General features: G+C 46.4%; 1 protein-coding gene across 1 annotated transcript; it reads left to right on the forward strand.

Moving 5' to 3' along the window:
- Positions 1 to 749: 749 nt before the first annotated feature.
- Positions 750 to 12815, forward strand: LOC135815132 (eukaryotic peptide chain release factor subunit 1). Its single transcript, XM_065328375.1, has 15 exons — positions 750 to 1031; positions 1942 to 2058; positions 2521 to 2579; positions 3442 to 3581; positions 5189 to 5327; positions 5484 to 5596; positions 5955 to 6032; positions 6239 to 6304; positions 7098 to 7161; positions 8239 to 8306; positions 9030 to 9117; positions 9650 to 9714; positions 11438 to 11510; positions 11715 to 11789; positions 12068 to 12815. The coding sequence occupies exons 1-15, from the start codon at positions 943 to 945 to the stop codon at positions 12145 to 12147; spliced, it is 1314 nt and encodes a 437-aa protein (XP_065184447.1). The 5' UTR covers positions 750 to 942; the 3' UTR covers positions 12148 to 12815.
- The last annotated feature ends 4949 nt before the right edge of the window (positions 12816 to 17764 follow it).

Here is a 17764-nt window from a genome sequence, read left to right on the forward strand (position 1 = left end):
TGAGTTCCTTGTACACACAAGCAGAAAAACCGTCAGAGATCAAATTCCATTACACAGTGTTTCACCGTTGAAACACTGTGTAATGAAATTTGATCTCTGACGGTTTTTCCGCTTGTGTGTGATGAAGCTCTGCCTCGCTTGCATTGAGCACTCTCCGCAGTTTGAGACCATTCCCTTGTGTGAGTTCCTTGTACATGTACTTGTATTACCGAGGCAAGAGTACATAACCACCTTACTAGCTTAATACTAATGGTAATGCTGATGCATGTCCAATGTCCACACAGTGAAACTTATTGTAACCACTGTACATTGTAGTATTGACATTCCAACAAGGTGACTCACTCCATGCTATCCTCTTCCGCTACTGTAATGACGACAGCGTAGTCAGAGACTGTACTGATGTCGATGATTCCCTGATTTCCCTCCTGACCTGTCGATCGACATGCAGACCATGAAAGGCATGATGACTGGCCTCCACTGACTGCAATCACGGTCATATCTTTCTGATCGGCATGGTGTAGCTGTTCAGTACGATCGTCATTTCTATCTCCTCTGCAATCAGTTTTTCAATCCATGATGACAAGCTTGCCCTTATATAGCCTATTGGGAATTTCGCCATGACAACTAACTTTATCCTCAGAATCGAGACCCAAGATGGCGGAGAATAATGCTGGAACTTCGAAAAAATAATTATTATCTGGACGTGGCCGGCCATCATGCAGGAAAAGTAACGCATGCACTTGATCATCATCACGTTGAACTAAACTTGAAGCGATTTTGTTTGAAACTGCTGAGGCGGTGGTGTCCATTCCTATTTTCTGTCCGCCAGTTGTGGCCCTTCGAGAGTTCTGCCTTTGCCAGCTGAGGTTGTAGAATTGCGTTTCGGGCCTGACTTTGCTCCACGGGCTGTATTGAGGTGAAGCCTTTGTTCTCACTTTGGTCATGGCCTCCAATGGAGAAGAGGCATCGGACAAGAATGTTGAACGGTGGAAGATCAAGAAATTGATCAAGAGCTTGGAAGCAGCACGAGGGTACGGGCTGAAATTACTCAATCTGTTAGATTTGTGGAGGGCTCGGAGCTTGCTATTGGGTTGCCACCTGAAGGGAGAACTTGTCTTTGTGGTGTGTTTATGTGTGTTGTCGATAAGTGCGATACCTTGATGTGAGAAACCAATGCCGAACGGGGTGGTTGGAGCGTTTGTAGAGGGGTGGTTGCAACAAGGGCTATTGCTGAGAAACTAACAAACTAACAAATCAGCATTATCGATTAATAGAATTGTCTGCTGAACCCCTTTTCCCTTCTATTAGTCTGTACATTGCCTGTTCTAGGCTGTTTGTTGAGAAAAGCGAAAGGTCCCATTATCTAAGCTTGTCTCCGGGACGTTAACTGTGTGCAGAAGATGCATGTGACTGCATTGTATTTTCTGCCTCTGTTTCTATAACTGATTCCAAGTAAATCAAAAGTAGAAAAGTTGACAATTAACAAGCATCTTGTTTTCGTGCCAACTTGCTTGTTGCCACTTTCCACAATGAAGCTGGGGTAAATGCATCGTACGCTCAGAGCATCAGGTTCACAATAGAAATTCACTCTTCTAAGTCATGACAGTTTAGACATCTAAGTTGCTACTTCCCCAAACATTACCTTTTAGTACATGCATTGTGATTGTAGTAATTGGGGCAGAAACATCACCCTAGCTTTCCATGTACAATATAAATCCCTGAACGGTGACAGTGTCTGTTCTTCTGAATGCTTGCTGTTGGCTGTGCCATTTTGAAGTTGTCTGCTCATGAGCATGCATGCTAAGGTAACACCGGGTATCTCCCCTCAAGTACTCCAAGTGTACTACCGGCACTGCTGTAATGAGGACACACACTTCTGTTTTGAAAGCATGACCATAGATGTGACACATGCATTTCGTTATGTGTTGTGGAAATGTGCAGAAATGGCACCAGCATGATTTCTTTGATCGTGCCACCCAAGGATCAGATCTCTCGTGTTGCCAAGATGTTGGCTGACGAGTACGGTACTGCTTCGAACATCAAGAGTCGTGTCAATCGGTAAGGAAGCAATCTTCTGCCTACCTCATCTCATCAAATAATTGCACGTGTGTTGCAGATGTCACCAATTGAGTCATAGTGTTAAACAAATTAGAGGCCTTGAATCTTTTTTTGTCGAAATCAAAATATTTGCCGGGTTTGAAGGAGGGAGCAGGTGTGTTGCAGTGGCATTTAAAAATTCGTGTTTGTGAGGATTCTGCACGGGCAGGATCACTGGCCACGTATGCTGGCTTCATTTCCCTCCTAGATCCGGAGGTTGACATTGATATTAAATATTGAATAATGATACTCCAAAGTAACTTTATAGTTGTGCTGCTTGACAGTCCGTCGACGCCACCTCACGATGGCAATATGTTTCTTAGGATTTTGCAAACATAATTTTCTGTGTGCTTAAACTGCTTATTCTTATGGACATGCCACCACTGAACTCATCTCTGGCTCTTTTGTTCTGTGCACCTGCAGATTGTCTGTACTGGGTGCTATCACATCCGTACAGCAGAGACTCAAGCTGTACTCAAAAGGTACGTGTGGGCCAAAGAAGGTGTACCTCCGCCGCAGCTTTCATGCATAACTGTCCTATCCGAGCTCACTGCCCAAAAATTTCCCAGTGATTTGTTTCACTTTCGAAAGGGAATATGGGTGGCAAGCAGCATAGGATGTTGAAGTGCCACTGAGCTCCATTCGCCACTCTGGCTACTTCTATGACCAGCATTGTATTTAGTTGATTTGAACGTTTTCTCGTGGCTATCTTCCGGAAAGGATCACCACAATGAATTTCGAAAAAGCACACACGTGGAATATATTGTCAAAAGGAAGACGTTTATTGTAACAACACAGCAGCAAGGGAATGATTCTATCACATACCGTAATGTCGCGTATAAAAGCAGGTGCTTACAGCCGTGTAAGCCGATATCAGTGCTAGGCTTCTATTCAAGTCAGGCTTCTATTCAAACCACGTATCTCGATGTATGTCAATACTAAACTAGGCTTATGTGCTGACAGTGTATCTTAAAAATCAGGCTTGTATTCAAAACAGGCTTCTATACAAAATGGGCTTTATACAAGACACTACAGCAGTTACGTAAAATAAAATGTAACGGTAAAGAGTTTCAAAGTTAACATTACCAGTGTGTGTGAGGTGCTAGGTAACTAGTGTTGAGAATTATTCCTTTATTGTATTGTTGCATTAAATGTCTCCCTTTTTGACAATATATTCCTCTTGTATGCTTAGTTTTTCTCTGCTTCTGGAGCAAAATGCACACCTGAAATTGCTCCTTTCCCTCGTCTGAATACACGAGCTACCTTGTGGGTGCCAGCCTTTTTTCTCTACCGATGCAGGTATTCCTTATAACGCATTTTGTATTTCCTCTATCGCTGCTACAGTTCCAACGAATGGCTTAGTGGTGTACTGCGGAACTATTGTCACCGATGAAGGCAAAGAGAAGAAGGTCAACATCGACTTCGAACCTTTCAAGCCCATCAACACTTCACTCTACTTGTGCGACAACAAATTCCATACAGAGGTGAGTTGAGATAAACCTGCGAGCGTACACCACTTGGTTTTAGTTGCTTGCAGTGTGTTGATAAAAATGATCGGCAAGGTCTAGGGCATGCAGCGTAGTGTGTTGGCTGTTCGCACTTGACTTCCTTGCCTTTGTAGTAAGTACCAAGAATACGTAACCTCCAAGAGTAACTGCGTGTACAATAAAGTACTGCGAGAGCGCCCCACCTTGATTTTACAGCCAAGGGAAGATAGTCGTATGGCAGAGTGCTACTAAGTTTGTACGGTGTGAGAATCTTAGTCTACTAAGGTCACACTTGGCATGCTTTTATGTGGAGCTCGCATCCGCTCGAAGGTGAACTGGGTACGGATTGACTGCACAACGTGCACTGTGTGTACATGGTCCTTGTCGTATGACCTACAGACAGGAAACCACCTCCACAAGACGACCGTGAAAGGACGGGATGGGGGGGGGGGGATGCTCTCGCGGTACTTTACGGTACAACCTCTATCCAGTGCTGCGGAGGCAGACCTTCACGTCACGTTACGTAGTTCAAAGGTTCATGCTGGCAACCAGTGCAAAGTGACCAGCAGAGAGTTGAACCCAAAGCAGGGTTGCATATAACACTGTATCTATCATGCACAGGGTGCAAATAATGTGTACGGGTTTGTCACGTGATGTGAAGTCGTGCCGTTGCTAGGCAAAGCCCGATGTTGCCAGTGAAGCTTCGATTTTTTGCCGCAAAATTTTGCTGGCTGATCGTCGATATTTTGCTTTCATTTTGCCAGGCCACTCGATATTTTGCTCCAAAATTTGTGTCACGTGTGGGAAAGCTGACCGAAAGTGGGTCACGTGTTGGCAAAAACGAGAAAAAGTGAGTCATGTGTTGGTAAAACTGTGCGAAAATGAGTCACGTGGACCGTATAAGTGTAAAATCTCCCAATTTCCAGCAAACACATCGATATTTTGCTCCGTTTTGCCAGCAAATTCCCTTTCAAAATTCTTCGATATTTTGCTGGCAGAATTGCTAGCAAAATCGGGCTATGCCTAGGGCCCGTTGCAGGCCCGATAACTGTAGTTGCACACTCTTGTGGGCCATGTACTCTTGGTATTACATGTACCTATTGGTCAAGTAGTAGTGTCTTGATTCTAGCAAATCACATTACATGTACTATGGTGGCAGCCGATCACATTGCGCTTAGCAAAGCTAAAATTGCACCTTCTCTACCCTGACAGGAGCGACGTCATTTGTGGCCTCTACCTCCAGGCGGCGAGCACTTATTGACAAACTCTCGGCGGTTATTTTCAGTAGGCACCAGCCAGTACCAGTCCCGTCCTTGATTCCATCAGCAGAGCATAGAAAGTTTGTTTATGGATGGTAAACATGCTGCTTCATTCAGTCGCTAACAGCTGGCTTGGCTATCAGAGATCACCATAGATGCTCTCCTGCGGCAGCTCGGAAGTACGGAAAAGGCTGGGATTGGGATTTGTCGGCTTCATTGTTAGCTAATCAGGAATACACTCCAAGTGTCTATTCTTGTGCTGGAGTAGCACGTCCATACTCTCGCATCATGGTTGATTCTATTCCTCTTACAATGCATATGTTTCTATATGCTTTGTTTTGATAGGCACTTAACGCCCTGCTTGCTGATGACAACAAGTTTGGCTTCATCGTAATGGACGGTAACGGCTCGCTTTTCGGTATTCTGTGTGGAAACTCCCGTGAAGTACTACACAAGTTCACTGTTGACTTGCCCAAGAAGCACGGTGGGTGAAGGACTCTGTCTAGATTCCATTGCTATTATCGTATGTGTAGTAATCCACTTCACAGAGACTTTTCAGTTGTTTTGGACCTCTTGTCTTATCTTTTTTTTTTGTTGTATCAGGCTAACTCGAATATGTGTTTCTTGTTCCCTTGCACAGGCCGTGGTGGTCAGTCTGCTCTTCGTTTTGCTCGATTGCGTATGGAGAAACGTCACAACTATGTACGAAAGGTCGCTGAGACAGCTGTGCAGCTATTCATCTCCAACGACAAGGTAAGCATTGTGCTTGCTCTACTAATCCCGATTTGGTGAGCTCTGCTGCGTGGTTATTGAGTGGGTATACCTACGGATATCGTTGTGCTAGGTCACTGAGACCAGGGGCTTGCTTTGGCAACTGGTTCTGCACACTGCTCTCTCTCTATCTCAATCTCTCTCTCTCTCTCTCTCTCTCTCTCTCTCTCTCTCTCTCTCTCTCTCTCTCTCTCTCTCTCTCTCTCTCTCTCTCTCTCTCTCTCTCTCTCTCTCTCTCTCTTGCCCTCAGTCTTGTATCACGATGCTAATAATTATATGTACTGAAATGAGCCACTCCTGACCTCTGCGTGTATGATGTATGTCTTATTGTGTCCCATAGGTCAATGTAACCGGGCTAATCTTGGCTGGTTCAGCCGACTTCAAGACAGAGCTTAGTCAGTCAGACATGTTTGACCCAGTAAGTATGCAGTTGCCATACCGGTCAATGTCTTCCTTCCTAAAAGAGCTACTTGGCGTGCTGTCTTATTTTGACTTTGTTCCTTTCGTCGCTGATGTCCTCTATTGTTCTTCATAGTATACTAGTATGAGCAATAGTCAGTTGTGCTTTTGGCTGCCGTGGTTTGAGTGCTAACAGTGCCTGTCTGTGTCATAACTGCTCTTCAGCGTCTGCAAGCCAAGATACTCAAGCTTGTTGACGTATCCTATGGTGGCGAGAACGGATTCAACCAGGTGAGAGCCAAGACAACTAAAACAGAATGAATGTCCAGTTTTCATTTGGTATTGTGACTCGTCGGGCGTCCAGTGATTACCATGCCGTCTATTGAATTGAGGCGTACTTAAACTCCACTGAATGGTTTGCACGCTGCCATATGAACTGAATCTTGCTCATGGACTTCTTCATCGGTTTGTGCAAAGACTGTCAAAATACTGTAGTGGTTATTCCAGTGAATCATGCCCATGTGCTTGACCTGTGTTCTATTGAGTAGTAAAACCCGTGTTCTAAATTAGTGTAGCGCTAGCTACATGCCACCTACTAGAACTATACACCCCGACTCAGTTTGAATAGCCTCTAGACATTATAGAGCTTTTTAAAGGTTGTACCAACAGTCACTTTTTGGGGTTGCGTGCGAAAAAATTTGAATCGCTGGTGAACAGGCGAAGCCCAGTTCACGTTCACTTTGTATGGGAATGGATGCGTGGAGGTGAAAGAAACAGTAGAATGGCGCTCCACTTGATGTCCGACGCTCGTGTTGAGTCAGAGCAGTTGCCAGGAAGGCCTTCCATGGCTTGGGCAAAAAGAACAAGCTTCAGAATGGCTCCAAGCGCTGGTGGAGACAAACCTGTCACATTTCGTATACTTTTCAATGCATTTTGACATGCGACCTGTTAACCACAATCTCGGGGTGATCGCCAAGGCGGTGGCGGGAAAGGTGTGTCCTTGAAAAAGCTCTATAGCTCGTGAGTGTGGTCTGACCGAAGTTCTGTTTACCCTCTGGTGGGTTGGGTGTTTCCTGCTTGATAGGCCATTGAGCTGTCAGCTGAAGTGCTGAGCAATGTCAAGTTCATTCAGGAGAAGAAACTCATCGGTAAGCATGCGTGTGTGTGTGTGTGCGCGCGCTCCCGCTTCTGTATGTGTGCATGTATGTGCACATTGTGCAATCTATTTTACTGGTGATGAGCAGTTCTGTACATTACTCAAATGATCCACTACCATGGTGGCCAGGCCAGCAAGGCTACGTATGTTGCTGACAGTGACGTTTTCGGTGAATATTGTAGTGTACGTCCGGGAGATTTGCCCCTGATCAATATTATCTAGTCCCTAACCAAGACTATGCACCTGTGGTTGTGGGCCAGTATGCGGTGCGCTGCCTTCAATCAAGAGTACATAACCCCCCAGAGTGTGCAACGCCGATCCAGCTCTGTGTAGGGTCTTGGTCGAGCGGAATCGGATCTTCTGATGTCATGCGTACACTTCACACCAGCGCAAGGCCGGTCTCGAGGCAGGGCACCATTGTTTTTGATCCAAGAGTACCCGCGACTCCCCGGGTTCCCCTCAGATGTGTACGGTATTATGACGCAAAGATCCGATTCCGCTCGACCAAGACCCTATGCAGAGCTGGATCAGGCGTTGCACACTCTGGGGGGTTATGTACTCTTGCTTCAATGTGTCACTTACCTGCATCATGCCCTGTAGCCATGTCCTCGAGACCCATGATCTCTCGTGCCCAGCACACCTGCTTTTGCTTGATTCGTTCCAGTCCCGCCCAATCTGTACATTCTGGGTGTACGGATTTCACTCCAGTCCGAAAGGTAGTTTTTAACCTGTTGGGAAGGTGTACCTTTTTGATTTTCTGCAATTCGCAGATGAAACTGCATGGTGTAATGAAGGCAGCGTGATGCGCAGCTGGACCATATTAATATACAGTGATCACACTTGCATACACTTTTTAAGTCTTGGTTGTGGGCTCTTGGATTTTTTTCTCTTATTCCTGATATGTCACTTGTGTTTGTAGCTTCGCAGCGTGTTGCGAAAGCTTTCTTCCAAGCCCCCCGCCCAGCACAAGAGCATATAGGGCCTGCGATGTGAAGCAATTCCCCTAATTGCAATCTGTGTGTGTGTGTGTGTGTGTGTGTGTGTGCGTGTGTATATGTGTGTTCTATAGGCCGTTACTTTGATGAAATCTCGCAAGACACTGGAAAGTACTGCTTTGGAGTTGATGATACGTTGCGGGTACGTTTTCAATTCCTGTGTGTGTAGTAGTAGTAGTCGTGTGCGTTCCGAAGTGTGCCTATTTGTGGCCTTCTGTTCATGTTTGATTGTATTAGAACCAGGTCCTGTCCGTGGCTTTTTCCCTTTGGTCAGTGCACATGTACAGTGCTGTTCCATGAAATCCTATTGCGTAAGTCGTAGTACACGCAGGACGCTGTCCAGCCCTAAACCTGATAACACTGGGATTAAACTTGTGCAGGTCGCAAACTTGACTTACCGTAAAGTCGCGGATAAAAGCCGGGCTTATAAGCACATAAGCCGCTTTCTGCATCAGGCTTTAATGCAAACCATGCATATATGCACCACACTTGCATAGAAGCCAGGCTTCTACGCGCGACACGCGTAGATCTACCACTGACTACCGGCATGGCGGCAGTTTTACTATGCACTGTACATAGCACATGCACTCTTGACCTACCCGATCCGCGTTTGCATAGAAGCCAGGCTTCTACGCGCGACGGGCTTATATGCATTTGACCCGTTTGATTTTCAGGCTTCTGTCCGCCATGTGCTTGTATGCAAACCCGGCTTTTATCCACGACTTTACGGTACATGATTTCATTGAGCAGCACTGTAGTTGGATTCTAGTGGCATCTTTCGTAGGATGGTGATGGCACTGGTTGCTTTGTGAGCCACTGTCAATTGTTTTCTTTGTGTCATTGTCATTTTTCATTTTCTCCACAGGGTTTGGAGCTGGGTGCTGTAGAGACACTCATTGTCTGGGAAAACTTGGACGTGACACGCTTCTCGCTGATCAACCATTCTACAGAAGGTGAGCGACTGGTTATTGCATTTGGGTGCTCTGTTGTCTGCCAGCATGTGCTGTGGCTGCTGGTATTGGCTTCTCATAGACAAATGTGACATATATCCATGACTGTTGTGCTGTGGGGTTTCTCTCGCAGAGATCCTGCAGTGAGAACATTGTTATAGACAAGCTACTGGTTTCAGCTAACTCTTCTGGAAAGGGCTGCTTCTTATGGTATTTGCTTTTGTCTGCGAGCACTTAGGCAGGCTTTCTCGTCCTGGAAAATCATGTTGCCCCGTCCATAGTACATATGCATGATCCTTGCTTGGTTGGTATCAGGGAGTAGTAAAATACTACTCCCTGATTGGTATTTGTGTCTTATGTACAGAACCACCTGGCTGCCTTGCAACTCATGTTCATGCCTTCTTCATCTAAAGCAGGACTAAATATCGTTCCATGTCGAGCTAAAATCTGTTCTAGTCCTGTAATTGTCCTGTGGGAGTTTGCTGATGATTGTTGTATTGTTACTTCCCTGTGGTGTAACTTTCTATTATTGCAGAGGAGAGGATTCTGCACTTGAGCCCTGACCAAGAAAAGGATAAGACTCAATTTGTGGACAAGGAGGTATGTAGATTTATATTCATTTACTCTCACATGCTGTTCTATCTACACATTGAGAATTTGGTGTCTTATGTGTCTCATTTGACTTTGCTTTGAACTGGACATGTTTGGTTGCAAAGCCTGTTTTCTGCCCTGCGTTGGATTGCTGAAATCAAGAGTACATAAGGCCACAACAAAAAGATTTCGTGTTTCCGGTCGGCACCCCCCGAAAAAAATACGCCCGGTCGGTCGGAAAATTATTATTTTTTGGTTTGAAAGTTTATTTCCCTGCTGTATTCATAGACATGAGACACGTCTTCCCACTTGGAGTTGGCAGGTGATCCCGCTTCGCTGCTGCTCCCAGAAGCACATCGAATGCCGAGGGACGGTCAGGGCACGGTCGCTTGGCAGCAGGAGCTACGTCCACCAAGCGAAAATCCAGGAAACGGCATCCAAATTCGACAACAAGGCCGACAGTTTCAGTTACCTCTACATCTTTCCACGTTCCTGCCCCACCATTGCTGCTTGCTGTAGCTGCGACAATCCACTCTAAAGACGTGACGTCCTCAGGCAAGCGAGGCTGCACTTCCTTACAAAACAACTCCTTCAAGGTGGTTTCATGGGAGACGTGAACTATCCTTTGCTGAAGAAGACACTTCGCACCCCGCCAGCACTGGACACAAAGCGGGCTGCTCTGAGCAGCCATCGTCAGCACTGGACACAAAGCGGGCTGCTCTAAGCAGCCATCGTTCTTGGCGACCTTTTCTCCAGCTCCGGAATTTTCGTCTCTGCATTCAGTCAAACTTTTATTTCGGTTCGAGCAAAGCAACACAATGCTTTCAGTGTTTTTGCTTGTTTTTCTTTGTTTTTTTGTACTTGTAAACCAAAAAAATCCATAATTTTTGAAAAAACTGACCCGGTCGGCCGACCGGAAACACGAAATCTTTTTGTTGTGGCCTAACCCCCCAGAGTATGCAACGCCTGATCCAGCTCTGCATAGGGTCTTGGTCGAGCGTAATCGGATCTTTGCGTCATAATACCGTACACATCTGAGAGGAACCCGGCGAGTCGCAAGTACTCTCGGATCAAAAACAATGGTGCCCTGCCTCGAGACCGGCCTTGCGGTGGTGTAGAGTGTACGCATGGCATCAGAAGATCCGATTCCGCTCGACCAAGACCCTATGCAGAGCTGGATCGGCGTTGCACACTCTGGGGGTATGTACTCTTGCTGAAATAATGCATTAGCCTTTATCTGTGCATAGTACCAAGAGTACATAACCTCCCAAGAGTGTGCAACTCTGCATATGGGGTCTCCGACGGCGAAAACTCACATCACGTGTCTCAGATACGTTTCGTACTATGTACGAACGAAGGATAGCGTGCGCGGAATCCGAATATCTGCCATGATTATGCGGGGGATATGCATACGCGCAGTGAGTTTCTGCCAGAGAGTGCTTTTTTTATCACTCCGCTGCTCGCTAAAAACGGGCTGAAAGCGTACAACTGCGACAGTGCACCACGTGATATGAGTTTTCGCCGTCGACGTACCCCATAGAAAGGGTATCAGGAGTTGCACACTCTTGGGTTCTTAGTATACTCTTGATAGTACTATGGCAAGGCTTGGAGTTTCCTGCTGTTGGTCCTTTTTTATCTCTCTTTGGTATTAATTGCACTGGAGTTCAAGCTTGTTTGAAGATTGCTTTATCCCTTGGTATCAACTTTCCTCTTTGCTATTGTGCACTGATAGACTGGAGTTGAATTGGAGCTGCAGGAGAAGATGCCTTTGCTCGAGTGGCTGGCAAACAACTACAAGAAATTTGGTAAGCATGGCGTAAAATATATGTCCACAGCAGAATGCACTTTCAAGCTTGTATTGCTGGGGAGATTATGTTGGCTATTTGTTGCTGCGGTGTTGTCTTCTTGTCAAATTCTTGAATTTCTGTAATTTTGTTCCAATGATATCCTTACAATGCTTGTTGTTTTTAGGTGTGGAGTAAGCAATATCTCATTGTTCTCTCTTGCAGGCACAACTTTGGAAATCATCACCGATCGCTCTCAGGAAGGCTCGCAGTTTTGCAGAGGATTTGGTGGCATTGGAGGTATGTCACAATCATGTCTAAAGTGTTATTTCACTTTATCATAATTATAGAGCCTGGCGGGTACAGTGTGCTCAACGTGTCGTATATGATAGGCAGTTGTGAACAGAACAATCATGCCATTGCAAGTACATATCTCCTACGTGTTCTTCAAACAAATACCTGGCATCTGGTGTGCATTGGTGTCTGAGTGGAGTTTGGTTTGGTTTGATTGATGTTGGCGAATAACTTTGGTCCCTAATATCAGCGTATGGACTGGCTTTTGACGCTTGTTCATGCAGGTATCCTGCGTTATCGGGTTGACTTCCAGTCAATGGAGACCGACGATATTGACTTTGGCGACGACGATTATGACCTTTGAAGGTCCTACTACGCAGCGCTCCGCGGGTGTGAGGTTGGTGTTTTCGTTCGCGGAGAGCAAGCTGGCTCGCGTTTCAGCTGGTGGCACACCGCTGTGTGCCAAAATGCTATGCCGGCAAGCGTGCAAGCATACCTGTATCTAATACAGCAGCACATCTTCTTACCTTGCGGCTCTCCGCCGTTATCATTTGTGCCACGACTCGTGGTACCACTCTGGACTAGCTCCGCTGCTGCTGATGCTGTGCCGGCGCTCGTCGCGGCTTTTTAAGTAAGTTGTGCGTTGCAGAACGTCCACGAGGTCCCCACGACCAAAGCGGGCGTGCACTCTAAAGTCTATTCTCAGTACGTTCTTGTTTTGGTTTTGGTTTTCTTCGGAGGGCATGGAATGCCAGGCAGTTCATATGGAATGCCAGGCAGTTCATAGTTTCGTACTGTGCTAGTCTTCCTTCGTTCAGTCCTTTTCCGTCTGTCTGTTTCTTTCTTTCTTTTTACTGATGTGGACTGTCATGCTATGTTTGCGCTGCCAAAGAGGAATGCCCTAACATGTTGTCTTCTTTCTCTTGCACACGTTGCTGTAAGGATGTCTGCCATCCCTGTTCCAGACCCGTTGTTCGGGTGACAGTAAAGTGTTGTGCCCATCAGTTTTCGAATGCGTATCTTCTGACAACAGCTTTTCATCACAGTGTGCATTTGTGTGCGTGTGTGCGTGCGTGGGTGTGTGTGTGTGTTGTCAAAAAGTCAAAAAATGACCAAAAAGTAGGGATTCACTGGCCAGAAAAAGCCACTTCATAGCTGTGTGGTGTAGACCAGGCTGAATAGTGGCGGTCAATTCTTCAGCCTTGCAAGCTGTTGAATGGTGCAATCCCAGCACAAGCTGCTATGGCTTCTGCTGTAGCATCGCTATCATCGCCTCCGGCGATGGGTGTCTAATGGTCCAAAAAATGAAAATTTAATGGTGTGTGTGTTGTTGGTTTCAGGGTTCATATACTTTCTATTTGAAGTATACATACCTGTTAACCATGGACTACTTCTGGCTAGATTAACTGTTGTGTGATCATGGTGCTGGTGAAGCTCAGATACACTCTGATTTAGCCACCCACACTAGTAGCAAGTATTACCTTCACTGGGGGCAGGGATAACTGCAGTTGGGTCCCGGGACGGATACCCTGAAGCCGTAAATCTTTTTTCTGCACCTTGTCCTCACCCACTTACTGAGGTGTGGTGAGCCCATAAGTTGGGATCATTTTCAAGTCCACCCAGAGTTTTGGGGATTTCAGGGGGTATCGGTCGTTGGGCAGTTCAATAGCCAATTGAGTCATCTTTCCAAGATTCCTTTTGAATCTCTCTCCCGGGGAGACCCACGTGACCAGGTTTGGCAGTGAGCAACAAGTGTGCGTGTGTGTGTGTGTGTTGGCATGTGGCGTGATGTGTGTGCTGGAAAAAATATGAAAAGACCAAAAAAAGTAGGGATTCACTGGCCAGAAAAAGCCACTTCATAGCCGTGTGGTGTAGACCAGGCTGAATAGTGGCGGTCAATTCTTCAGCCTTGCAAGCTGTTGAATGGTGTGATACCACCACAAGCTGCTATGGCTTCTGCTTTATCATCGCCTCCGGCGATGGGCGTCAAATGGTGCGTTTTGGGGGAGAGGCAGGTGTCAACACCACTTTCCTCACTTGAGGTGGGCTGTTTATGTGACCATCCCTGCACAGCAGTGTGCAGGCAATGGCTATGTACAGTTATGTGTACAGGCAACTTTGCATGCATATAACGACACTCGGCGGGGCATCAGAAAAGTGTCCTTATTCGCGAAGTGTTGCTATACCCGAAGTCTCATTTATATAATATTATTATGTATTCAGTTCGATAGGACTATGCTCTGGGCATGGAAATTCTGTCCTTATTCGCGAATTGTGTGTTTATATCCGCAGACGTTATTAGCGAATTTGACTGTACAATGTACTACATTGCACCAGAGTACCAGACTCTCCCTGTGAGTTTCTGTGAAATTGGTCACCTTTGCACTGGTTTTGCATCACGGTTTGGGAGCACAGACCAATTTGCACCTGGAAACATTTGCCATTGGAGTCAATTTCATTTTTTTTTTACTACAGTTCTTCACTTCGCGCCGGCTTACTTTGCACACTCAAAGCGCGAATCTCGAACGTTTCCAGATCGCAACGGTTTCCGGGTTTATGGTATGCACTCTTGACGCCTTGATTGCACATGCATGGTCGCCAAATAAACATGCTTCATAAACCGGGGAGGGGGTATACGCCCGGGTTTTCACAACTTCCTGGCATAGATCTACACCAATGTTGACTGCTTTTGTTTCAATTTTTACATTTTTGTACACTGGCAATGGATCAATCTGCTTTTCGAGAAACCCCGCAAAGCCGAACACGTGGACTCTTCATTGCGCCACGCAGTTTTTTGTGTGTGCTGTTGTTGTTGTTGTTGTTGTTTGAATTGTTGTTGTTGTTGTTGTGTCCCATCTTGATCCCTGGCCCCCACCTTCTGGTTATTTATTTTTAGTTCAAGCAGAACAACAGACGGTAGATCCAAGCATCTTGATCCTGATGAACATACCGTGCATGTACTATGAGAGGAAACCGCCTTGTAGTCTGGGGGCCAGGGGGATTATTTTTGAAGTTTCGTTCCGGGTAAGAGGGCACCAAGTTTTGTCGATTTGAGTGTCAAGTATCTTCAAAATGCTGCAAGATGGTATGCCATTCAATCAAAATTTCCATCGGGAAGGTCATACAGGAATGGTGCCAGACGTCTACAAATTGGCTACAGTGTGTCCTGTCCACAAGTCAGGGGACAAATCTGAAGCGTCGAATTATCGCCCCGTTTCACTTTTGCCGATTGTTTCTAAGATCCTTGAGAAGGTAGTACATCGGCAAATGATTAGGTTCCTTCAAGATCACGCTGAGCTTCGTATTCTCCCAGACGAGCAATTCGCCTACCGCAGAGGGCACTCCTGTGAGGATGCGTTAACTCTCGCAGTAAACCGCTGGATGATGAGTGTGGACAAGGGCGAGTATTGCGGGGTTGTACTCGTGGACATGAGCAAGGCCTTCGATCGGGTACGCCATGAACTACTACTTAACGAGCTTCAAGCTATTGGCATAAGCGGAGTAGCACTACAGTGGTTCTCCAGCTATCTCCAGGGTCGACGACAACAGGTGAAAATTGGAAATAACAGAGGAGACGAGACACATTGTACACGAGGCGTTCCGCAAGGGTCGGTGCTAGGGCCTCTGTTATTCTCTTTGTACGTGCGACATGTCCCTGGAGTACTTCGCCACGCAGAGTCCCAACAGTATGCTGACGATATCGCCTTTTATATACACTGTCAGTCTACTGGAGAACTTCAGCACAAGTTGACAAGTGAGTTGAACAGACTAAATACGTACCTTGGAAGCATTGGTCTCATCTTGAATGCCCAGAAAACGAAGTTCATGGTGCTTCGGAAGAAGGCTCTGCCTCTTCCGCCGGATCTTACCATTGCATGCGGTGGTGTCGATATTCGACCTTCTGCCACAGCGCGTTATCTTGGCCTCATTATTGACCAACACCTCACCTTTGAGGATCAAGTCAACCATGTGTGTACATCTGTTTATAAGAAGATAGGAGCATTCCGCCGCTGCCGCCGTACAGTAGATCACACAACTAAGCGAATATTTTATTTATCCCTCATCCAATCCACTATTGAATACGCCAGCAACTCGTATGCTCACTGTCTTACACCATCTTTATACTCTCGCCTTGTTACTTTAAGTCATATCAGCATGAAACAGGTTTTTGGTCTCCCTCGCCGTACCCCGACTGTCTTTGTTTTGCGGCACGCTAAGTTATACTCCCTCGAATCTCGTCTCAACTTGAGGCTTTTTATTTTTGTTTTCCGCTGTATTCATCAGCTTACAAGTCCTCTTCTTTCCTCAATGTTCACCCTCCAGTCGGCTGCTACTTGCACCGAGAGGCGCACTCGAGGGCAATCATTCTCTTCACTTTCTTTGCCCGCTGCTACCACTAGATATGGCATGTTCTCCATTTCTTTCCTTGGCGCTGATAGGTGGAATTCTCTGCCTGTCTCGTGTCGTCAGGTTGAGCATCTATCCGTTTTTGTTTCGCTCTGTAAAGAGCACTTAGGGTTCCCTGTAACAAGACGGCAACGTCTGTAGGGCCTTCCCTATCAAAATAATAAATTCTACTACTACTACTACTACTACTACTACAATGAAGGTGGAAAGAATTGATGATGGTTGCCATGGCAACACATCAGTTAATTCAAATATACAGGAGAACTATGCGATATTTTGACAAAATTCCTGCTGGATATAAACATATCCAATACGTATGACTGGTTGGCCAAGTTTGACTGAAAATAAATAAACTTCAGGGCCTCAAAGGTGAATTATAAAATCGGATCTACTGCAACTATACATTACTGTACATACGTAATTAAATATGCATGCATACACCGACAACTGTACAAATATATTGGTGACCAGTGTACATGTGACATCTATAAAGCCTTTTAGAAAAGAGGTAGAAATGAATAGAGTAGTCTGTGACCAATGGTGATCTAATGGATATACATGTACATGTACATGCCTGAGATGGCATGAAACTTTGTTGTGACTGATCAAGCCATCTGTTGTTCTGACTAGTGTGTACATGTACATGTATGTATGTATGGCGAAGAGGAAAATGTAGAGGGAAATAGAGCACGCCAAAGCAGTTCTCTAAGTACCTATCAGTTGGTAGCAACAAAGAAGAGCTTGTGGCATTCTTTGGTGGTGAAGTGGCAGCTCCCGGACAACCTGACAAGGTGCCCCCAGGCAAGGAACTGGTTGTCACTGCGGGCCAAGAGTCACAATTGTCAAGTCGGCTGGTGCAAGCATGGCGTTTACTGCTGTGGAGGAGTTGCTGTTAACCCAGGAACTCTCTTCCACTGCCTCACATCAAGAGCTGACATTGATTGTGGCTCCGAGCTCCTCCAGCAGGGCATTGATGCGTTTTCCCGTTGGGGACATAAGTGGAGGATAGAATTTGAGCCCTCCAAGACGCAGGCTATGTCTATAGGCCACCATCGCCAGCCCTGGGAGCTCCCTCGAGCAACATTTGACGGCACACCGGTCAGTGAAGAGAGTCGGCTGAAACTCCTGGGAGTCACCTTTGACGACACCCTGAGCTACTCCTTCCGCCTCCGCTCCCTAGCTTCCCGTGCTAACCAGCGGATTGGCTTCCTGAAGCGAGCGTCTCCCATTCTGGTCGCCGAGAGCCGCCAACGCGTCTACAACGGCTTTGTGCGACCCACACTCAAGTATTGCCCCTTAGTGTGGATGGGCTCACCCTCGTCCCATCTTAAGAAACTGGACCAGATCCAGCGAAGGGCCCTCTACATCATCGGAGCAGGTACTTGGCTCCCTAGCCTGGCACTCCGTCGCCTGGTAGCTGCACTTGCCTATACCTACAAGCTCTGCTATCTAGATGCATCCAGCCCTCTGAAGCAGATGCTGCCCAAACCAGCCACTCACCGTGCCCCCGAGACAAGACCTACCCGTCAGTCTCTCCAGCTGCATGATTCCCATCCATACCAGAAGACAACTGG

This window comes from Sycon ciliatum, chromosome 4 (genome assembly GCF_964019385.1).
Source record: "Sycon ciliatum chromosome 4, ocSycCili1.1, whole genome shotgun sequence".
NCBI classification, from domain to species: domain Eukaryota; kingdom Metazoa; phylum Porifera; class Calcarea; order Leucosolenida; family Sycettidae; genus Sycon; species Sycon ciliatum.